We start from the raw sequence: 24,212 nt of genomic DNA, 5'->3' as shown, positions 1-24,212 counted from the left end.
CTGAGCTTTTTAAGCAGTCAAATTATGATTTTTATAAATGGATAAAAACCATTTTCTAGAAGAAGCTAAAAAAATAAGAACATCAACTAACTAAATTACAGCTTATATTTTATTTTCTTCTTCTTATGTTTTGACACAGTGAAAAAAACAATCTTAAAATTGATTTCATATCAAAAGTATCATAGCATAAAATATAAACAAAGTTAAACTTTTTAATTACCACACCCGTTTTCTTACTTCATTTTGATTCTTTATTCCAATCTTTTTTTCCTACTTTTTTTTGTGATAAAATGCTGGTCTTGCCAATAAATCTCACGTGATTTGGATTAATAAAATTTTGAATGCAAGAAATAGGTACACTTACTATTGGACCTGAGACAGTAGGGCCTATTTTCAAGAGAAAAGTCTTGCCCTGCGAATTCTCGACATTAAACGACTTTTTCGCATTAATAATTCCAGTTATGAGCGTATTTTATGACCATATGTAATATTACATTTTGTTATGTATTATGACCCTTACCCATTTTTCTGATTATGAAAGGGAGTAAAAGTTAGGAGAGATAAATGATAGTTTAAAAATATCACTGTGCAGCGTTTAAAAGAAATCAATGCTTTGTTGAAGCAGGAGATTCGTAATTTGAACTTTCATCCCTTTGATAATATGAACCTTGTAAACTGTACATAAATATACAAGGCATAAACAGAAACAAGCTGGGCATAAACATACTTTCCTTCATACGCATAAAAAACAGATAGATTATAATTTTCAATCTAAAATGTGACTTGCCCTTGTCGAAACGGAGAATTTACTGCAGTGCAAGAAATCTGCGACTTGGATGGGAGAGAAAATATCAGATTATGGTACATAATATTACAGCAAATTATTTGTCATAAGTGTATGAAACCCTTCCGATTTTTTTAGAAAAGCAATTACACTTCAATGAGAAAATCACCCCAGTTCCATCTAACACAATTTGACAAAGATTAAGAGGGGCTATCCTTGAATCCCTTCGAGTGAAATACACTAATTCTTGGACTTTTTCTTTTTTTTCGACTTTTTACTTTGGGCAGTCTCCGTCTCGCTCTCTTTGCGTTTTGATGGAGTCTCTACTTCTGGCAAGGTTTGGGGTACGTCTAAATCCATTTTATCATCACTGGCAACAGCATCACCAGTATTTGCTTGAACAGATGGAACGCTGAAGTCTTTGATGAATGGTTTTACCATTTTTAATACTAATTTTTCATGTTGAACGTTGCTTCTGTCTAAGCTCAGCTGGACAGTGACAGGATCGAAAGCATGAAAAACGATGTTCCCACATCTTTGAGATTGATCCTAAAAATCAGAAATTTTTCTTTTTTATTAAAATGCGACTGTCAACAGGAAAAGGGACCTTAGTCCACTAAAACTCAGTAATATGATTACATTTTGCAATTAGGAACCATAATATCTGGCTCATTTTAGGGACAACGTATGTGCCATTAGTTTCCTTACACAGATAGGTGTCTATGTATGAGCCAAAAATTGTAGTTCCTCATTGTAAAATGCAGTCCAATCGATATAGGAGTACAGAGGAGTGTTCTACAAACACTTGAAGAAAAATAACTGCCGAGAATATCTAGTCAAATGTAACTATTGATGGTATGAAGTCTATAGTAAAAGAAATGTAAGTTTGAGAATTCTAGTCTGCCGTATTCAGAGTACAAAGTGGCCAGATTTTCATGTAACACTGCATCCTTTGATGATATGGAATAAATGAAACTGCTCAGAACTTCCACTATGAGACCTTGAAGTTTTCTTTCAAATTTTCAAAATCTGACTTCTCTTCCTCACTTGTCAGAAATCGCTTCTCTAAAAATTTTGCTCTGAGGGCTAAGGTTCCTTTGGATACTCAAAAATTGTGTTTCCTCAATAGCATTTCCTTGATAAATGGCCCCAAATCGATGTTACTTTAAAACCATCAGAAATCTATCCTTACAAAAAATGAGCAGATAATAGTAAGCCCTGATTTGGCTACAATGTTCAGCCAAAAACTTGATTTTCTCTGATAGGCAAGCAAAAAATATAGAACGTTTATAATCATTTGAGTAAACCCCTGTGCAAAAACAAAGTGTGCGCTAGAAAATATTATGTCAGATTTTCAAGGCTGGAAGAAAAGGAGCGACCGAAAATGTACCAATTAACCTACTCTATTGTAAGATTCCGGATTTGGTAAGAATTTCTAGACACATGCACACATTCGTTTCGCATGTTTCACAAGTTTTTTTTTATCAGTCGACTGCCCAATACTTGCATTTTAGTGTTTTTGTTTTTATTTCTTTACGAATGATGTATCAAGTTTAATTTTGTGAATCTTACTTGAAGATGTGCCTATGATGGCTTAAGTGTTAAGGGATTTTCAACAAATTTAAAACAAGTGTCATCTAATTGTTCTTAAAAAAAGTGAATTAATCTGTGTCCTATAGTCTGAAAAAATGCATACTATCCTCAACTCGAATATGTACCGCCCAGCTTTGTAGCTAAGTAAATTACGGACAAAATTTTAGGATGTTCCTTGATTCAGTCTCCTAGAAATTGTCTTAATCATAGGATTCTTTGAGAAAATGTCTCAACGGGGTTTCAAAATGCAGCTTTAAGTCCCCTCATCACCCTTTTAAGGCCAGCAATATTACATCGAATAAATATTAGATAGTATTCATGATAAAATTTGGATCCCCAATCCACATTTATGAGAATATTATGCTGAATTGAAAGTGTTCTTACCTCTTCATTGTAGACAAAATTAGCGGTAGGCTGTCCAGTGGCGGGAACAAGATATAAAGTACCTTCCAAACCATATTTTGGAATCAATATTTGAAGAGCATTCTTGCGAACGAATAATACATAACCTTCTTCATCTTGGATTTTGTTTCGGAAGAAAAGCTGAAAAGTCAAAAAAATGCACTTGGTAAGAGATTTTTTTCAGTAGTAGTCATTAAAGATGACAATTCTTGGAATTAAAAAAGAGCAGCATGAACTAGATCTTGAGAAAAAGATTCATTAATCACAATATAGTTTATAATTTATGATTGTCATACATTATCGATGACCCAGATTGAGTTTAAAATAACTATTGCTCTGCAACAATTCCCTCCTCCACCCCTTCTATACATACAATAACTGGGACCGCGCCGCGAGCAAAGGAATGTCGTTGATAGACATAAATTCCACACTCGGGGGTACCGTAATATGAGCTTGCGGCTCCTTACGGAATCTCGGCTATTGACATAAATTCCATAGGCAGCGGGAATCCGAACTGGGACCCCGCCGCGAGCTCAGGAATGTCGTTGATAGACATAAATTCCACACTCGAGGGTAGCGTAATAACAGCTTGCGGCTCCTTACGGAATCTCGGCTATAGACATAAATTCCACAGGCAGCGGGAATCCAAACTGGGACCCCGCCGCGAGCTCAGGAATGTCGTTGATAGACATAAATTCCACACTCAGGGATAGCGTAATAACACCATGCGGCACCTTACGGAATCTCGGCTATAGACATAAATTCCACAGGCAGCTGGAATCCGAACTGGGACCCCGCCGCGAGCTCCAGAATGTCGTTGATAGACATAAATTCCACAATCGGGGGTAGCGTAATAACAGCTTGCGGCTCCTTACGGTATCTCGGCTATAGACATAAATTCCACAGGCAGCGGGAATCCGAACTGGGACCCCGCCGCGAGCTCAGGGATGTCGTTGATAGACATAAATTCCACAATCGGGGGTAGCGTAATAACAGCTTGCGGCTCCTTACGGTATCTCGGCTATAGACATAAATTCCACAGGCAGCGGGAATCCGAACTGGGACCCCGCCGCGAGCTCAGGGATGTCGTTGATAGACATTAATTCCACAATCGGAGGTAGCGTAATAACAGCTTGCGGCTCCTTACAGAATCTCGGCTATAGACATAAATTCCACAGGCAGCGGGAATCCGAACTGGCACCCCGCCGCGAGCTCAGAAATGTCGTTGATAGACATAAATTCCACACTCGGGGGTAGCGTAATAACAGCTTGCGGCTCCTTACGGAATCTCGGCTATTGACATAAATTCCATAGGCAGCGGGAATCCGAACTGGGACCCCGCCGCGAGCTCAGGAATGTCGTTGATAGACATAAATTCCACACTCGAGGGTAGCGTAATAACAGCTTGCGGCTCCTTACGGAATCTCGGCTATAGACATAAATTCCACAGGCAGCGGGAATCCAAACTGGGACCCCGCCGCGAGCTCAGGAATGTCGTTGATAAACATAAATTCCACACTCGGGGGTAGCGTAATAACAGCTTGCGAATCCTTACGGAATCTCGGCTATAGACATAAACTCCACAGGCAGCGGGAATCCGAACTGGGACCCCGCCACGAGCTCAGGAATGTCGTTGATAGACATAAATTCCACACTCGGGGGTAGCGTAATAACAGCTTGCGGCTCCTTACGGAATCTCGGCTATAGACATAAATTCCACAGGCAGCGGGAATCCGAACTGGCACCCCACCGCGAGCTCAGGAATGTCGTTGATAGACATAAATTCCACACTCGGGGGTAGCGTAATAACAGCTTGCGGCTCCTTACGGAATCTCGGCTATAGACATAAATTCATAAGGCAGCGGGAATCCGAACTGGGACCCCGCCGCGAGCTCATGAATGTCGTCGATAGACATAAATTCCACACTCGGGGGTAGCGTAATAACAGCTTGCGAATCCTTACGGAATCACGGCTATAAACATAAATTCCACAGGCAGCGGGAATCCGGAATGGGACCCCGCCGCGAGCTCAGGAATGTCGTTGATTGACATAAATTCCACACTCAGGGATAGCGTAATAACACCTTGCGGCTCCTTACGGAATCTCGGCTATAGATATAAACTCCACAGGCAGCGGGAATCCGAACTGGGACCCCGCCACGAGCTCAGGAATGTCGTTGATAGACATAAATTCCACACTCGGGAGTACCGTAATAACAGCTTGCGGCTCCTCATGGAATCTCGGCTGTAGACATAAATTCCACAGGCAGCGGGAATCCGAACCGGGACCCCACCAGGAGCTCAGGAATGTCGTTGATAGACATAAATTCCACACCTGGGGGGTAGCGTAATAACAGCTTGTGGCTCCTTACGGAATCTCGGCTATAGACATAAATTCCACAGGCAGCGGGAATCCGAACTGGGACCCCGCCGCGAGCTCAGGAATGTCGTTGATAGACATAAATTCCACACTCGGGGAGAGCGTAATAACAGCATGCGGCTCCTTACGGAATCTCGGCTATCGACATAAATTCCACAGGCAGCGGGATTCCGAGCTGGCACCCCGCCGCGAGCTTAGGAATGTCGTTGATAGACATAAATTCCACAATCGGGGGTAGCGTAATAACAGCTTGCAGCTCCTTACGGTATCTCGGCTATAGACATAAATTCCACAGGCAGCGGGAATCCGAACTGGGACCACACTGCGAGCTCAGGAATGTCGTTGATAGACATAAATTCCACACTGGGGGGTAGCGTAATAACAGCTTGCGGCTACTTACGGAACCTCGGCCATAGTCACAAATTCCACAGGCAGCGGAAATCCGAACTGGGACCCCGCCGCGAGCTCAGGAATGTCGTTGATAGACATAAATTCCACACTCGGGGGGAGCGTAATAACAGCTTGCGGCTCCTCACGGAATCTCGGCTATCGACATAAATTCCACAGGCAGCGGGATTCCGAACGGGCACCCCGCCGCGAGCTCCGGAATGTCGTTGATAGACATAAATTCCACACTCGGGGGTAGCGTAATAACAGCTTGCGGCTCCTTACGGAATCTCGGCCATAGACACAAATTCCACAGGCAGCGGAAATCCGAACTGGGACCCCGCCGCGAGCTCAGGAATGTCGTTGATAGACATAAATTCCACACTCGGGGGTAGCGTAATAACAGCTTGCGGCTCCTTACAGAATCTCGGCTATAGACATAAATTCCACAGGCAGCAGGAATCCGAACTGGGACCCCGCCGCAAGCTCAGGAATGTCGTTGATTGACATAAATTCCACACTCAGGGGTAGCGTAATAACAGCTTGCGGCTCCTTACGGAATCTCGGCTATAGACAAAATTTCCACAGGCAGCAGGAATCCGAACTGGGACCCCGCCGCAAGCTCAGGAATGTCGTTGATAGACATAAATTCCACACTCGGGGGTAGCGTAATCGCAGCTTGCGGCTCCTTACGGTATCTCGGCTATAGACATAAATTCCACAGGCAGCGGGAATCCGAACTGGGACCCCGCCGGGAGCTGAGGAATGTCGTTGATAGACATAAATTCCAAACTCGGGGGTAGCGTGATAACACCTTGCGGCTCCTTACGGAATCTCGGCTATAGATAGAAATTCCACAGGCAGCAGGAATCCAAACTGGGACCCCGCCGCAAGCTTAGGAATGTCGTTGATAGACATAATTTCCACACTCGGGGGTACCGTAATAACAGCTTGCGGCTCGTTACGGAATCTCGCCTATAGACATAAATTCCACAGGCAGCGGGAATCCGAACTGGGACCACGCTGCGAGCTCAGGAATGTCGTTGATAGACATAAATTCCACACTTGGGGGTAGCGTAATAACAGCTTGCGGCTACTTACGGAATCTCGGCTATAGACATAAATTACACAGGCAGCAGGAATCCGGAATGGGACCCCGCCGCGAGCTCAGGAATGTCGTTGATAGACATAAATTCCACACTCGAGGGTAGCGTAATAACAGCTTGCGGCTCCTTACGGAATCTCGGCTATAGACATAAATTCCACAGGCAGCGGGAATCCAAACTGGGACCCCGCCGCGAGCTCAGGAATGTCGTTGATAGACATAAATTCCACACTGGGGGGTAGCGTAATAACAGCTTGCGGCTCCTTACGGAATCTCGGCTATAGACATAAATTCCACAGGCAGCGGGAATCCGAACTGGGACCACGCTGCGAGCTCAGGAATGTCGTTGATAGACATAAATTCCACACTTGGTGGTAGCGTAATAACAGCTTGCGGCTACTTACGGAATCTCGGCTATAGACATAAATTCCACAGGCAGCTGGAATCCGAACTGGGACGCCGCCGCCAGCTCCAGAATGTCGTTGATAGACATAAATTCCACAATCGGGGGTAGCGTAATAACAGCTTGCGGCTCCTTACGGTATCTCGGCTATAGACATAAATTCCACAGGCAGCGGGAATCCGAACTGGGACCCCGCCGCGAACTCAGGAATGTCGTTGATAGACATAAATTCCACACTCGGGGGGAGCGTAATAACAGCTTGCGGCTCCTTACGGAATCTCGGCCATAGACACAAATTCCACAGGCAGCGGAAATCCGAACTGGGACCCCGCCGCGAGCTCAGGAATGTCGTTGATAGACATAAATTCCACACTCGGGGGTAGCGTAATAACAGCTTGCGGCTCCTTACGGAATCTCGGCTATCGACATAAATTCCACAGGCAGCGGGATTCCGAACTGGCACCCCGCCGCGAGCTCAGGAATGTCGTTGATAGACATAAATTCCACACTCGAGGGTAGCGTAATAACAGCTTGCGGCTCCTTACGGAATCTCGGCTATAGACATAAATTCCACAGGCAGCGGGAATCCAAACTGGGACCCCGCCGCGAGCTCAGGAATGTCGTTGATAGACATAAATTCCACACTGGGGGGTAGCGTAATAACAGCTTGCGGCTCCTTACGGAATCTCGGCTATAGACATAAATTCCACAGGCAGCGGGAATCCGAACTGGGACCACGCTGCGAGCTCAGGAATGTCGTTGATAGACATAAATTCCACACTCGGTGGTAGCGTAATAACAGCTTGCGGCTACTTACGGAATCTCGGCTATAGACATAAATTCCACAGGCAGCTGGAATCCGAACTGGGACCCCGCCGCGAGCTCCAGAATGTCGTTGATAGACATAAATTCCACAATCGGGGGTAGCGTAATAACAGCTTGCGGCTCCTTACGGTATCTCGGCTATAGACATAAATTCCACAGGCAGCGGGAATCCGAACTGGGACCCCGCCACGAGCTCAGGAATGTCGTTGATAGACATAAATTCCACACTCAGAGGTAGCGTAATAACAGCTTGCGGCTCCTTACGGAATCTCGGCTATAGACATAAATTCCACAGGCAGCGGGAATCCGAACTGGAACCCCGCCGCGAGCTCCGGAATGTCGTTGATAGACATAAATTCCACAATCGGGGGTAGCGTAATAACAGCTTGCGGCTCCTTACGGAATCTCGGCTATAGACATAAATTCCACAGGCAGCGGGAATCCGAACTGGCACCCCGCCGCGAGCTCAGGAATGTCGTTGATAGACATAAATTCCACACTCGGGGGTACCGTAATAACAGCTTGCGGCTCCTTACGGAATCTCGGCCATAGACACAAATTCCACAGGCAGCGGAAATCCGAACTGGGACCCCGCCAAGAGCTCAGGAATGTCGTTGATAGACATAAATTCCACACTCGGGGGTAGCGTAATCGCAGCTTGCGGCTCCTTACGGTATCTCGGCTATAGATATGAATTCCACAGGCAGCGGGAATCCGAACTGGGATCCCGCCGCGAGCTCAGGAATGTCGTTGATAGACATAAATTCCACACTCGGGGGTAGCGTAATAACACCTTGCGGCTCCTTACGGAATCTCGGCTATAGACATAAATTCCACAGGCAGCAGGAATCCGAACTGGGACCCCGCCGCAAGCTCAGGAATGTCGTTGATAGTCATAAATTCCACACTCGGGGGTACCGTAATAACAGCTTGCGGCTCCTTACGGAATCTCGGCGATAGACATAAATTCCACAGGCAGCGGGAATCCAAACTGCAGGATGTCTCTTGAGGTCCACAAAAATAATATAAGTATTTTTTCATTACTTTTTAGGAACTTAAGGAAAAATGTAAGTACCTTGCCATGGGGAAAAATTAAGTTCTTTTTAAGTACCTTTTCGATACGTATCGCAATTCTTTGATTTTGGCACTGCTGCGCGCTTTACTTGGGCTATTCCTCGTGGTCTTTTTGGCTGTTTAAGTCAAATCTGGGGAAATGCCTTATTCTGCTCCCTTACAACAACTGTGCTCTTACTGGCTGACATTGCATAAATACGTCTGACGGACAACGCACAGAGGGTTGCATAACTATCAGGCAATCGAAACTGAAGGCCCATTGCAAAATTCGAAAAATTACGGACCTTCCGCGAGATTTACGTACTTTTAAGGTACTTATGGACCGATCTTAAAAAATGCGTATTTTTGCGGACTTTACCGACTGGTAGACACCCTGATTAATTAGACAAACGATTTTCGCTTAAACTAATATCAAATTTAAAGATGTTTTCTTCTCCTTTTATTCTTTTAAATTAAGTCCTGGATTTTACAAATCCAGGAAACATTTTATTATTTTAGAACTCCAAATGTCTCTGGCTATCTCTATTGCCTTCTTTGGTTCAAAATAGTGTGTACCATTGGAGTTCTACTGTAATTACTTAAAGCTACATAACAATTAATGCTTGAACTCTGAAATGGAAAAGAAAGGCAATGGTAAATGTGAAGAAAAATACATTATTACAGATAAAAATTCAAGCCTATTTGACTTAAGAATGACTTACATGTGTATGAAGAGCAACAGAGGCTCTGCCAGCATACTGCGCCATTCTGTTGCGATAGTTAAGGTTATGACAGCATTCCTGGGTTTTTTGCTTGTTTAACAAATCACCATATGTTTTGTCAGCGCCTATACAAGCTGCTAGAAGTCTATGCACAATTATATCTGCATACCTACAACAACAAAAAACCTGTTAGTTCTTGCATATCCACAAAATGAAACTGAATTCTTTTTTGACTGACTAAGAAACTTTAACGCAGGAGTAGAAAAGTTGAATGGAGCGAATGAGACACGTATTACACCTAAGTAGGTAAAATTGCGTATCCACAAAATGAAGGAGAGTTTCTTTTCAGCTGACGCAGAGACTTTAATGCAGGAGTAGAAAAGTTTAATGGGGCGAATTGCGTAAGAAGGTAAAATTTCCTCAGTGAAAGTGACATCAGATGTAGCAGATGTCTTCTGTAGCAGTCCAGAGGTACATGAACTTATTTGGCAGGGACTATAAAAAGCAATCAAGCATTCTTGACGCCAGGAATTCTCACTTCTACACCCAGAAAAATACGAGCCTGAGCACTTCTGTTCCTAATATGCCTCAAGTTAAAAAGAGGAAAAAATTCACAGCTAAATACAGATCACAATCTATTTACTTTTCTTCTTTGACAGAAATATAGCTTACCGACGAATGGGAGAGGTGAAATGTGTGTAGATTGGTGCAGCTAGACCATAATGGAAAAACTCCTCTTGTTGGAGCATGCCACTGGCAAAATAGACGGCTTGCATCATACATCGAGTGGCTAGTATACGCAACATGGTATTGAAATAAGGATTGTCACTTTTATGGGCACGATCCAAACTGTCAGCAAGGGCTTTCCCAGATGAAACATCAATTTCAAAGCCCTAAGGAAATATATTGTAAAAATGATGTGAAACGACTGATGAAAAACAAAAAATATTACTTAAGGTACCTAAGTACAAGACTAAAATTATAAAAAAAAAAAAAAATTATGAGACAAACAAAGAAAAAGAATTTTGATGAAAAACACTTTGCATTAGTTAAATAAAAAAAAATGCAGGAACAAAATCCGGAACACATTTGCTACTACTATGTCTTGATGGTTAGTTCTTCCTGGTGAAGAAATATAAGCTGTATGTTTTATACGTCAGGCTGCTCCGGTTACAGCAGAAAGCAAAAGTTCACTGATTTAGGACAAGCAGCACTTCCAGTGTGTTTTTTTCACCAATGGCCACATGTGATCGGCACGGCCTGACAGAGGACATCATCACCAACTACATGTGACCATTACTGCAATCAAGTTAAATTCTAATTACAAGGAAAGGATTCATACCTGGTTTCTCCCTGCTTTAATCAACGGGTCAAAGTTGGGTAGAGGTGGAACAGGATGTCGACGTAGTAAAGCACATTCCGGAAATTCTTGAAGTATCTTTTCAGCAACGGAAATATTTGCTAATAACATAAACTCCTCAACCATTGAGTTCGTTTCCCGCATTTTCTTTGCCTCGACATCGATGGGATCATGTGTTTCACTGTCAACTTGAAATCTAATTTCTGGTGAAGCAAGCACTAGCGCTCTGCAAAAGAAAAAACATGACTAGCCATCAGTTCACAACAATTTTGGAAGCAGGAATAGGAGTGCTAAAAATCTTGTCCGCGTGACCAGTTGGTTGCCTTTGATTGTGTTAGATGATTGTGCGCACAAAGAGGTCTTGTAAATTGGAGAATTAGCTTGCGTCATATGGAGAGTGGCATATCTTTTGCAAAAAGTGGACGTTTGTTGGTAAAGAGTAAAATAAAAATAAAAGTAAATGCGAGATCATCACTTCGAAAAACGGCAAGAGAAGGCTTTTTCAATGGTATGTAAGGGCCATTAGAAAAATAAAGAGGCTGATGATTTATTGCATCCTCGGCAGGAAAGAACAAAAGTAACCTTGAAAAAACCTCCTTTTAAACTTGGGGTTTTAAATTTGCTTTTGTCTTCTTCACACAGTGTTAATAAAAGAAGAGGGGCAAAATATTAGGAAAAATTATTCTTTTTGTTTGTTACAGTGCCAGAATTAGGTGCTTTCTCAATCAGTTTTCGTAGGATTCTTATAAACTAATGATCTTCTCTCAATCAATTTTCGTAGGATTCTTATAAACTAATGATCTTCTCATACACTGCAAAAAACCTCATTGTTAGTACTTTTGAGCACTCTTTTTGTGATGTGATTTAAAAATGCTGTTGAGAAATAACTTTTTTGGCCTTCAAATCCAAAGCATTGTACTGTGCTTCACATAAAGAGTTCAATGACGTGTAACAACCACATACATATCTCAAATGAACACTTTGTGCAATTTTTGAGTCTACAATCTTTTTGCATCTGTTAAAAAGACAATGGACCAATGAGCCTAACATAGATTCATAAATTTTACAAATAAGGGATAACCAAGGCGAGGAGGGCAAAGGTTTCACACATGAATACAAACCTCACCTCTAATCTAAGAACACACACACAAATAAAAAAAAAAAAAAAAAAAAACACTCACCCATTTTCTATTCTCCTGCGTTTCAATATTTTTGCTAAACTGTTCAGACCTCGTAAAGAGACAGCAATTGAATGGTTCTGAGATTTGTCATCAATGATATTTTGAGCTTCTTCATAAGTCATTGCAGCTTTAGAACAGATGACACTTTTGTGGAATTTAGTATGAATGATTTTGGCATCTTTTGTTATTTCCCAAACGCACGAAAATGCAAATCGTTCTTCATTTCCGCGAAGTGAACAGAGGTTTGAACTCAGTAATTCTGTAATTAAAGGAAAATTTTTTTTATCAGAACACTGAAACTGACAAAGGCGCTAGAAAAAAAATTGAAATGATGAGTGAAATAAGGTTGAATTGCAAACAGCCATGAAGCAATGATTACCAGGCACAACTCTCATTCTCAACTAACATCTCAAGCTCTTGTCACACTATCGAATCAGAGGATCAAATTGAAAAGGCCACTCGATGAATTCTGCTTGCATGCTAATCAATAATTCATTTCCTCAGGATCTAGACTTGTAGATGGCCTGAATTGATAGTTGAACAAAAGCTCGTCTTCATGTGATACTAGATTGAGACAGTAGATGCCAGCAAGGCTTTTTTCTACTATTTCAGTTTTCATTTATATTTATTTTGATATAAGACTAGAAATGATTGACCTGGTTTATATACTTGATGAGGGCAAGTATCTTAGAACTAACTTCACTAACTTCTTTCTGTTACATACTGTTGTCTGAAGATAAAATTATGGCTTAGATTGATCGTTTAACTGGAACTAAAAATATGCAGAATGGTAGATAAAAATCAGAGAGACAAGGAAAATTTGAAAAGTCACACCCTTTCACTTTAAATTTTAATTATTTTTTTTATTCTGTGGCATTTTATTGTTTTCCTGTCAATTGTTAAAATCATGAGGTTGCAAAATTTGGGAAAGTTCCCGCAGGATCCTGCAAAATTTTGGAAAAGTGACATTTTCTGAAATCCTCCATAAAATCAATTTGAGACTAACCAGGGACCATGTCTATTCTTTTGTCGACAAGATAAACGGTCGTGGCTCTTGATGCTGCCTCATTGTCCAGCGCAGTTCCTGGTCTGATAAAATGAGATACATCCGCAATGTGAACGCCAACTTCATAATTTCCATTTTCGAGAGGTCGACAATGCAAAGCATCATCAATATCAGTGCAACCGGGTGGGTCTACAGAGCAGATGTCGATCCCTCTTAAATCTACTCTTTGTTTGAGATCCTGCAGAATAAGACACAAAATTAAAATCTATCAAAAAAGGTGATCACAGACGAAAAGATACCACAGAAGCTAAGAATGACGTCTTCACTTGATATGTTGAAATCTTTAGACTTCTTTGTAGAAGATCACCTTATTTAATTGTTTTCGAAGCCCTTCAATGGCCCAGGCAGGGACCAAGAGTTCCTAGCCTTCTCTTTTGGCCTTCCCACTCCGAAAATCCCTATCTTTCCAAAAATATTCATGGTGATGAACTTTCCTGGAAAACAGACTGAAAAAAAAAAAAAAAAAAAAAAAAAAAAAAAAAAAAAAAAAAAAATTGAATTTTGACAGCATACATCCAAAATCAGTAAAAAAGCTTTTTTGCCACAATTTTGGACTGCATTGCTAGCATGAATTTTTGCTTGAGATTATACAACATTAGCTGTAATTTTTATTTTCTGTCTCTGGTCGACAGAAGTCATCGCATACTTTAAAAAAACAAAATCTAATTGCAATAGAAAGCAGATCTCTCAAGGAATGATCGACAGTATGGTTGCTATATTTTAGAGAAACACTTTGTAAAGCCAAAGCTATTCGTTTTTTGAACTAAATCCCTAAACTTGAATAAAGAAGAAAAAAAATTTGGATCAGCTGATAAGAAAGAAGAGGTTAAATTCTTGTTTTGAACTTGGAACGATCCATTTCAAATTTTAAGTGATAAAAGGCTTGACCTGAAACCAAATTAGCAGTCTAATTATTTTATAAATTCAGTAGAATTTCCTGCATTTGAAAAAAAAATAATCAATCATACATTTCTGCCTACATTTTCAAAATGGCTCAGCCATTGAATGACAAAATGGAAGTTGACATAGAAAATAAAGCAGCAGTGTCAGACTCAGAGTTTGAAACGAAAACAAATCGTGACCTAAAGGAAAATCATGCTAAGCACAAAATTTCAAGTCTTGATATTCAAACATTTTGTGACCATCTTGAAAAATTTGTTTTGAGAGCTCAACGATTCCGGAAAAAGATTTCAGGATATCCTCTGTGAGCAAAAATTTTCTCTTCTATTTACAAAAGCTGTGCGAAAATCATGAGAAAGGATGCAACAATTGGGGCACCTTTAAAATGAAGAGCCGAAATAGGTCCTGGTCCTGTTTATACCAACCAGTCTTGCCAAGATGATGTACTACCTCAACTTATACTTCCTTAGGATATTAATTGTGATATGCTAATAAGGGAAGAATACAAATTTTTTTTTGGCCCCTGACAAAGCTAACTGACACAGCAACTCTTCAACTTCTTACTTTTCAAATTACTAAAATTTGAATAGCTATTCTTATCTTTTTCCGTCTAGTGAACTTTCAATATATCTTTAATTAAAAATTTGGTGCAGTTGTGTTTGTGTGAAATTGTGCATGTATAACATGGGTGCAAGTCCTTGAGGGAGTAAAAAGGCCATCACCATGAAAATTTTTGGGGAGGAGGAGATTTTTAAAACGGGAAGGCCAAGAACTCTCTGCATCTTCAATGTATAATAATGAGAAGCTCAGCTTGTTGATTCGTTCCACTGACTCGAAATTGGTGTTAACAGCAAAATTTTTCTTAGAATGTCTACTACCACTCAAAAACTATCTCTTTATTATTTCAGATCTCTTCAACAAAGATTTAACAATGACTTGCGGAACCTTGAATTTTTATTCATTGAAACCCAAGACACAGTTCGAAACATTCAGAAAATAAAAACCCAGCATATGTTTGTTAAAAAAGATTTGGGAAACACGCAGAGAATTCTGAAAAAGCTTAAACAGGAAGGTAAGTAAGAGTATTTGGAGTTGGAGATAGTTTGATAAGGCCATTGTTTATAATTCAATTATCTTCAGTTTACTATGATTTTTTGGACTTTCTGTTCTTATGTTTTCACGATGCACTAAAAAGCAAAAAGCTTTGAGAAAATAGGTACATCCTAACCTTTATTTATCAATAAGGCCTGGGTCAATCAATTTTAAACTTTCAGTAAGAGTAGGATAGAACAAGTCCGAGAAGAGACATTTTAAATTTTTGAACTCTGAACTAATCTCTAATCCTGGAACTCTTGAACACAGAAAGTAAAGTGGCCTAAAAGCCATTTTAAACATTGGCTATAACGTATCAGCCAATGACAAGGAGGCAACAGCAGGGCGCAGATGCTCTGTTATGCTATGCACGACCCAAGATTGTAAAACTATAACTTTAACACACCCTCTCAAAAGCACCAGCTGAGGCTGCCAAGCCTACACACTACTCACAAAAGTTCTGACTTTCCTGCTCTCTGAACCATGTTGGTGTGTTTTGCAAGGAAAGTATCTTGTGCTTTAAACTCGGTCTAGTTGTCCACTGATTAAGAAAAAATGCCTAGCCTTACATTTCAAGAAGTTTTCATTCCATTAGATACCAAATGACTAAGAAAATCTTAACTGATGTAAATACATTTTACAGAGATTCGTGAGATTGAAGATAAAATTTCAAGATGCGATGCAAACTGTTACAAGGTCTGGGAAACATTGAAGAGAAGCAAGAACGTTGAGGGCCTGAGAAAGTTTTCAACAGACTTGCAGGTAAAAATGAGCTTTTCAACACACTGAAGCTTAACACTTTGAGGCGAATGAAATGGTAAAAAGACGCTGAGATAGACGCTACTGGATCAGAAAGTTCATACATGCTGTGAAAAAGCCATGCGCACACATTTTAATTGATTTGATTTGCAAAGATCTTAAAATTTGGTACTTTTCTTATTTTTCCTGAATTTCCGACAATAAATTACTTCCTTTATTTCTACTTTTTCCTACTCCTAATCTCCTCATTTATTCTACAGGAGAAATGTGCAGCTCTGGAACATCTGAAAGGGCTTGTCAACAAAATGCTGAATGAAACCCCCGAAACTCCGCTTCCTTTAATCCAATTCCACTCGCCTCATGCAAAACTCCACGATAAGTCAGTGAAAAGTTTGACCTCCGAGGCTCGCAAATTCTCCCGACCTTTACGAAGTAAAAAACGGAAGCAACCAGATCCGAACGATGTGCTTCTGACCATTGAGGACAATCCTTTGAATCTACCGTCACTGCCGATGGGTCCAGTAGCACTGAGCCTGACTAACAGCATGGTTTACAGTATGTCTGAACTTTCATGTATCACAGCATCGTCACATAGTTTGGCAAATACTATTGCCAGTAGCACCAACCGAAATGAAATGGTTCTTAATGACAATATGCAGACAGTTCTTGATGCCCTCTTCAATAACTTGAAGGAGGAAAATGATGGACAATACGCAGAAGTCACTGAGGGGCCAGCCAATTTTAATGAAAGTGCTAATGGGTTCGACTACATAAATTATGACCTGAATTTTCTTTGAAGATTCTACGAGTACACAATACTTTGTTTCCTATTTTGCATGAGTGAACCAATTTTTAGTTATAATTAATGAGCAAAGCAAACAAGGTACATTTTAAAAGAAAAGAAGAATAGGGAGTGAAGGCATTTTGAAAACTAAACTTACCTCAGGTGTAATGATCCAAGGCATTTTTGGAAGGAAACTGAGGACGAGATCAGAAAATTTGCTGTGCGGAACATCATGTTCCAAGAGTAAAACCTCGTTTTCTGTTTCTTTGTCACCAATTTTACCAAGTGCTCGGACAAAATGACCCTGAAAACCCCAATAGACACGTTAAGTTCAGTAAGTATGAGTAAAGTTTCTACTTATTAGTTTACTTTATTAAAATTTTCTTGAGCACGCATGAGACCTAAAATTTTCAATACGAAGGTACATCTACTCAAAAGTATGTTTACTTATTTTGTGCTTCAAAAACTATGATAGATAGAGCAAATTTTTTTCTTGAAAAATTTTCACTGCAAATTCTCTTGAAATCAAAAACGTATGATATATCGGCTGGAAGAGAAAAATTCAAGGTTTCGTAGCAAAATGTCTTGCCTTTTCCAGGTTTTTCACATTTTAAGAACACCCCTGGCTGGGTAAAATCCATATACACAATGCATAATCTAGTGAGCTTTTTTAATACAATGGCTCCATCTTACTCTTTATTTGATGATTTTAGAAAATACTAATTGGTTAATATAAGACTTTCTTGACCAAAAATTTGTTGATAAGTATCGTTAAAAATATTACAAGTAAAACATACTAATGGATATCTAGAAGTTCTAGGCCAGGAGTCAATAGCTACAATGATTCTCTGAGATACAAGAAGCTCATACTGTCGTGTTTCAATTCTGATCTTAGGTATCTTGCGATCTGCTGGGACAAAGATATTGCGAACAGACTGAAAAAAAAATAAAAAATTTTAGGTTAGTGGCAGGAAAGAGTACAGTAGCAGAATCAACTGTTGATCAATCAGAGGAATAAATTTTTGCTTTGCCTTTACTTCAAAATTCTCAAATTCCCTGACTTTTCTGATCTCGGATCAAAACCTCCATTTAGATTGTTTTCCCTAAGATTATGCTGACATTTACTAAACCAAAGCCAAAATCTCCACTTCTAGATATTCAATTTTTAGAGAAAGGCACTCTGATGGTTGTTTACACTCTCTCAAATGGCACTAGCTGAAGCTCTTGAGCCAACGCGCTACTTGCAAAATTCCCTGATCTTTCCCATGAATTCCTTAACTTTTCCAGGTCGCCGTATATTCTCTGACTTTCTAGGTTCTTTTAATCTTGAATCTTTGCTTATTCAGATAAAGACAATTAACAAATAAAACATTTTACATCATGAAAAAATTCGAGAAATTTTGAGAAAATTCTCTATATCTACAACCAGTATTCCTGTTTTTCATTCATCTTAACCCTCAAAATATCTCTAAAAAACTGTGAATAATCAAACTGAAGATAACCAGAGAAAAGCACTCCACAAATCATAGAGCCTAACGTAATTCTAATAGTCTAAAAAATTACCTACTTTTATGAGTGATCAGGTCTAATCTATTGGTGGTGAGAGAAAGAGCATCAATAGAAAAAATATACCTACCCCAACCATTGGGTTTGCTTGTAAAATGCCACAATATTGTCTCCATTTACGCCTGACAATACCGACTATTTTACCGGTAGGCCGCTTTTCCACAACTTTGACTTCTTTGATGAGGTTTTCCTTTTCGTTCAGCTCCTCTGTAATGACACAGCAAAGATTAATCACCGTAAAGACTCCTTGTTCTACCTTCAGGATTCCCTTGTTAATATTTCAATGATTGAGTCCTTCAACACGCTAATTCTTGTTTCTACACAGCCGAAAAGCGTAGAGCAGGTTCTACACAAACAATTTGTAAACTGTTTACTAGGCTGCTGGGCTATGGAAAAAAGTCGTACAAGCAGCATTCAAAACTCACCTTTGAGTTTCAGGAGCCATGTGGAGCATCAAACTCGATTTATAGGGGCCAGGTTGACTTTTTGCCTACATATCACGGCGCATTTAGTGAAAAGGTAGACGCAAGATATTTTAGTTACAGAACTAGTAACAGTAATTGGGTGATATTTTGAAAAATCACAAAACAGAAAAATGAGGATTTTTTTTGGGGGGGGGGAGGGATTTCTAGGGGCCACATTGGCGCAGAGCCTTCATTTTATAGGCCCCTTGACCAATTTCTTAGGCGCATTTGGCGCGTTGGCATCTATGAGTTTTGAACATTGCGTACAGGCATTCGAACTCTGTCAACTTTATTCCAAGAAAATACTTACTTTTTAATAAAGTTATGAACATTTTTCATTGAAATTTTCAGACACTTTAGGTTGTGAACAAAATTCTCTGAAAATTTGAAAGAAAAACACTCACAAATTTAGCTGAAAATTCGTGATTTTTCAAGGGAAGTTTGGCACTGCCTGAAGGTTCATACAGCGTTTTTTCTAGCATGACAGTTTTGGTTGGCATTCAATTCAATATAATACTATTTAAATAATTAAAACTTTCCACGTACCAGGATCAGCCGTTTCATCATCCTGAAGTACAATGTCAGAAGGAGCTGTCCATTCTGCTTCCGGTAGCAATTCTACGGCAACTGTATCACCATCGATAGCTCTATTTAAACCAGCTCGTCCTTGAACTAAAATCTGAGAAAAGGAGGAACGATCTTCAGATTCAATTCAAAGCCCTAAATCACAACTAAAACAGTAACTTATGTCAACAACAGTAATCTCTCTAAGCACTTTCTGCAAGAGCATCTGCATGTTTTACTCAGCATGGGTTAGAGATGCAATGGCCTAACTTTTTTCCAACAGCAGACAGAATCATGTAAATATGATCCAGACAGCAGGGATCACTAGAAATGTTTCTTTTTTATTTAAACAAAGCAAGAGAGAATCAGTGTTGGCTATCTAGGTATCTTTCTTCCAAAGACGCACAAGTTGATTTCTGACTTAATACAAACTTCTTACTGGTGAGAACTTAAATGGATTTTGAATTGCAAAATTTGGAATGATCATCTCAAAATTTCAGACCTAAGCATGGAATCCATTTGATCTTTTTGACTAACTGTTTTTCCATTTGAGTAGACATTGCAATGACACTTACCGGTTTCTCAAATTTTTCTGTGTTCACCTGCCCTTCAAGGTAGTTCTCTCTAGACGCTTGGAAAGAGCCTTGGATAAGTTGTCCATTTTTGATGCCATCATGAATTTGCGCTGGAGTGAGATGGGATGGATAAGTTGCATCTTTTTCAGATATGTCTGATGTAAAGTTGCGCTTCGATAACTTATCACCGATACCTTTAGCGTCTGTCAATTGTTCCACATAATCTTCAACTAGATAGAACAAAACCAAAAAAAGCCATACATATTAAAAGTTTGCAGCGCTGAAAACAAAATTTGAGCAAAAATATATTACTCTCTGTGTAAAAAGTCTACAGGTCTTTTTCATGGATTTCACTGTATTTGGGGCTGTAATTATTTACTGGTTTAACAAACCTTGAAATACCCATCTTGTGCTTTTCCACCACTTAGAAATTAGTTTCTGGCAATCTGCGAAAAGAGAGTTAGTCTTCCAAATACTTTGAACTTTCATTTTCATGTTATTAGCCATGGCTTGCAATTGTGGGGGAACGTAAAAAACAATGCTCCTACTCTGTTTTTGTTGTTAGTTCCCAAAATGGTGTGGGAGTTTCCAACGCACCCTCCACTGAGTGTTACTGCTTATAGCTTATTTTACCTTAAACGAGTGTGACCTTTGGAAAATAAGGCAAAACAAACTGATGGCAACCAAAATATATAAATAGTATCCTATGCTCAGCGCTAAAAATCCTCACCAGAAGATGCAATGAGACCACTTTTAATGGCCTCTTCTCTATTCTTCCGGTCATCGGTTAGCAAGATCACTTTTATGCCTTTTCTTTTGTCTTTTTGGGTAGGAAAAGCCTTGAGATGTTTTTGATACCAAAGAGCTGCCGTTCGAATGGCTCGATCATTTCTGTCGTTGATACTTTCTCCCTGTTCTCTTTCGATATAAGTGTCCCTGAAACACAGGCATGAGGTTCAATGTACATTAAGAGTCAATGTCGCAAGAGCTCAGGTTCCATCTCAATGAGGGTATTGCTTTTTTTGAGAAAAATCACCACCTTATAGTTTAACTTATTGGCTCGACCATTGAGAATAAAAATTGGGCAATTTACAGAGATAAGAAGAAATAAATTCAACTCTCACCATAGTGAAGTTACTAAAGTAACTGAGGCAAACGCAAAATTGTTATTACTTTGACTTGAAAGCATTTTACAGTACAAGCACTGTCTGCTGTCAAACTTAAATGAAAATTAATAAAAAATTTATTTTCTTAATGAGAAAACTTGATTGGTTACAAAGGAATGGAAACTGAAAAATTCATGGGAAAACATGTACAGGTGAAGTGACTAGAGAGGGAGGGGGAGGGTAAACTCAAAGCCATGATGCATTAATGAAGTGCTGTAATTTCATAAAACAGCTGAGGCCTCGGATGAAAAAAGAGGACAAGTGACATTTTGAAAGAAAAAAATTGAGCGATAAGTAAGTGATTTTAAATTCATTCGAAATAAACTTTTTTTTTTTTTTTTTAAAAAAAAAAAAAAATTGATATCAGAACCTCAGTTTTTAGCACTGCACGTTTACATGTCCATGACCCATAAGCCCTGATGTGATTGTCAAACTTATTTTCCTCAATATTTCAATAAAGTATTTACCTCCTATATTCCTTGGAAAACATGAATATTTATTCTTCAATTATTACACATTAATAGTATAACTATGCACGCAAAACTGAACAAAATATACTGACTCCTTAAAACTCTTTAATAAAAATATAAATCATCATTCAATATTTTGATTAAAAACTTGAACACAATTTGGCTTTATTGAAATTTTAGCGATTAAAAAATTCACTGATGATTTCCAAAACCGACAGAATCAAAAAGAGAGATAAAACTTACTGATGATGTTCATTGACAAAGACATAAAATTTACGCCTGCCATCACCTATAACATCTTTCAAGCGTTTGTAAATGGTTGAGCTACGGTGTTTCACTTCATCAATAACAGTTTGTAGGATAATGACATTTTTCAGGACATCTTCTTCCAGAACATCGATCTGCAGAAAATTATAAAAGGGTAAGTGCAATAAAAGGATTTGAGAGCAATGGATACCAACACAATCTAACTTCAATCTGACTTGAGGTAGACTGAGCACCTTATAATGATTCTGAATATCAAATAAAATGACTGGCACGAGAAAGCTGCAAAGATAGTCCTACAAAATAAGTTACATTCATTACTTCCTAGGACAATATTTTAAAAATCTCTCTGGCACAAGAAGCTTCCTGGGTGAAACAATTAGGAGAGAATGTAGTTTGCAAATAGATTGTTTAGGCACTTTTATACCAGTCGCTACCTATAAATAAAGCGAAAATATCTCTGGATATGTCCCACTGTAGGTGCATTAGGAATGTACTTCTTGCTACTTCAAGTCCTGAGTATAAGTTTATTTTTCTAGAGTTTTTTGGTTATCATTTTTTTTTCAAAGTTTGATTACCAGAGAGATGCTTGAGAAAAAAGAGATTTTCTTAAAGAGTTTTAAAGGGCGATACCTCCAATATTATTGAGAGCATCCTAGCAATCCTAGCAATTGGACACATAATACCATTTTTACTGACATACAATCTGTTCTGTTACTAGCATGACTGACCCATTGTAACATTTAAAAGTCTCTGATTATGTTCCTTTTTCTTTGAGGAAAACTAATCAAAATGTTTTTTTGTCATTTTGTGTTATTTTCTATAGAATGAGTGAAGAAAAATTCTCAGAAAATTTAATTCGAAAGTTGTTTTGCTTTCTTTTGAAGAAAGAAGCATAGGTTGAGATTTATACAGCGTCGTAATCTAAGATACACAGTTTTTGACTTTGATCATCGATATTTTGCCTTCATTAATTTCTTTTCCATGGATGGTCACTTCGGTAGAAATAAAGCTCAGCAACTTAGTGTTCCAATGCATTGCCCTAAGCTAAACACACCCTTGCATTTGTCTTGCACTGAAACTCGGTGAAGTTTATTCAGTAACTCAAATTCTAATTTTTTTATTTTCTGACTTCAATTTTCCTCCAGAATAGTGTGGACTCAGCACTATTGTACCATCCTGTTACTTGCGGTGCTTGAGTCACATTTTCTGTGTTTTTACTTTCATTATTTGTCCAGAAGTAAATTTGGTATCATTTGTTTTTGAAAAAAACCAGTCAAAACTTAGAAAAATTGTCAAAGCGCCATCTATTGCATGTAAAATAATGCGACAGTAATATTTTGTCTGTTAGAGGGGGTGAAAAGAATACTGGCATTAGCAATAATTTAGAAACGAAAAGACATACCTGATCTAGAACCACATTTGTGTCCAAAACTAGATAGTGACCATAATTGTGCTTAGTACAAGCAATGGTTGGATTTTCATCTAAAACTTGATCGTCTGTTTTTGCACAGCATTCCGAACAGACTTTGGAGCCACACCATATATCTTCACGTAGATAGTGCTCTCTGACGATCTGCAACATTAAGTTGAAGAGGCTCAAGAATTTAATAACATAAGGTCTGAAAATCTGACTATTCCCTGCATTTCAATTACTTCAAGATCTTGCTCTTTCTTACAATAGAAATCAGTATTGTTTCAGTGTGCCTTCAGATGATTCGCCCTCAGTTCTTAGCATGGACGAACTGGCGTACGATATATGACGTTAATTATGTACAAATCTTCACAGATTGTGACTTTTCAGCAAAATGATGCAACAATGCCTCCTGTCCATGGGCTTAAAGAATCATTCTTGATAAAAAAATAGTAAAATTCACAAAAATGAAGGCTGTATTCTTCTTGGAAAGGAAACGTCGCTTTCGATACAGAGGTTGATCACGGTGACTCAATTGATGTTCATTGAGGGTTCTTTAAAATTCAATGAACATAAGTAATTGGAGACTATCTTTAGGAATAAAAAGTAACTACTTCTTTAACGGCTATGAAAAAGACATCAACTGCCTTCGCTGTTATGTACTTAGGTGTTACAAGGCAGTGTATCGTTATGATGCAAAATTACTCGCAATGTCTTAGTTCTAAAATAGAATTAACATTGGTCCACATACCTTCAGGATATTCCCTTTCTTGGTTTTGCGCAGAAATGTTTTGGAAGTTAGCATGTTGAAAAAAGTCTAATTAATGCCTGGCTATCACCATTTCCATGTGCTCGTACTGGCTCGGCTCGTGCTTGTATATTATCAAAAGTGCGGTGTTTACTTTTCATATTTGAGGTTAGGTCGCGTGTTTC

The 24,212-nt window shown here is 39.1% G+C and overlaps 2 protein-coding genes across 4 annotated transcripts in view; one reads left to right on the top strand and one right to left on the bottom strand.

The window, feature by feature from the left end:
• The window catches only part of LOC109031122 (uncharacterized), a 34,459-nt gene extending 17,512 nt beyond the window's left edge, over positions 1–16,947 (top strand). Inside the window, exons 1-4 of one of the 3 annotated variants that reach the window (XM_019042501.2) lie at positions 14,064–14,465; positions 15,070–15,233; positions 15,897–16,015; positions 16,273–16,947. In XM_019042501.2, coding sequence (XP_018898046.2) covers positions 14,251–14,465; positions 15,070–15,233; positions 15,897–16,015; positions 16,273–16,809 — 1,035 coding nt within the window. In that variant the 5' untranslated portion in view covers positions 14,064–14,250 and the 3' untranslated portion in view covers positions 16,810–16,947. The other 2 variants (XM_072297529.1, XM_072297528.1) reach the window with 2 other exon arrangements.
• Dis3 (exosome complex exonuclease RRP44-like protein Dis3) lies at positions 92–24,195 on the bottom strand. The gene is made up of 16 exons (XM_019042272.2): positions 24,031–24,195; positions 23,271–23,441; positions 21,845–22,002; positions 20,696–20,901; positions 19,966–20,195; positions 19,373–19,505; positions 18,433–18,569; positions 17,594–17,731; positions 16,954–17,100; positions 13,202–13,439; positions 12,196–12,454; positions 10,997–11,240; positions 10,327–10,547; positions 9,655–9,823; positions 2,762–2,920; positions 92–1,333 (listed from the first exon to the last, which is right to left on the bottom strand). Exons 1-16 carry the CDS (start codon positions 24,082–24,084, stop codon positions 1,025–1,027), a joined length of 2,973 nt encoding a protein of 990 aa, XP_018897817.2. The 5' UTR covers positions 24,085–24,195; the 3' UTR covers positions 92–1,024.
• Positions 24,196–24,212: the final 17 nt, after the last annotated feature.

This window comes from Bemisia tabaci, chromosome 2 (assembly GCF_918797505.1).
Source record: "Bemisia tabaci chromosome 2, PGI_BMITA_v3".
In the NCBI taxonomy this organism is placed as follows: domain Eukaryota; kingdom Metazoa; phylum Arthropoda; class Insecta; order Hemiptera; family Aleyrodidae; genus Bemisia; species Bemisia tabaci.
This window is presented reverse-complemented; position numbering and strand designations above follow the sequence as displayed.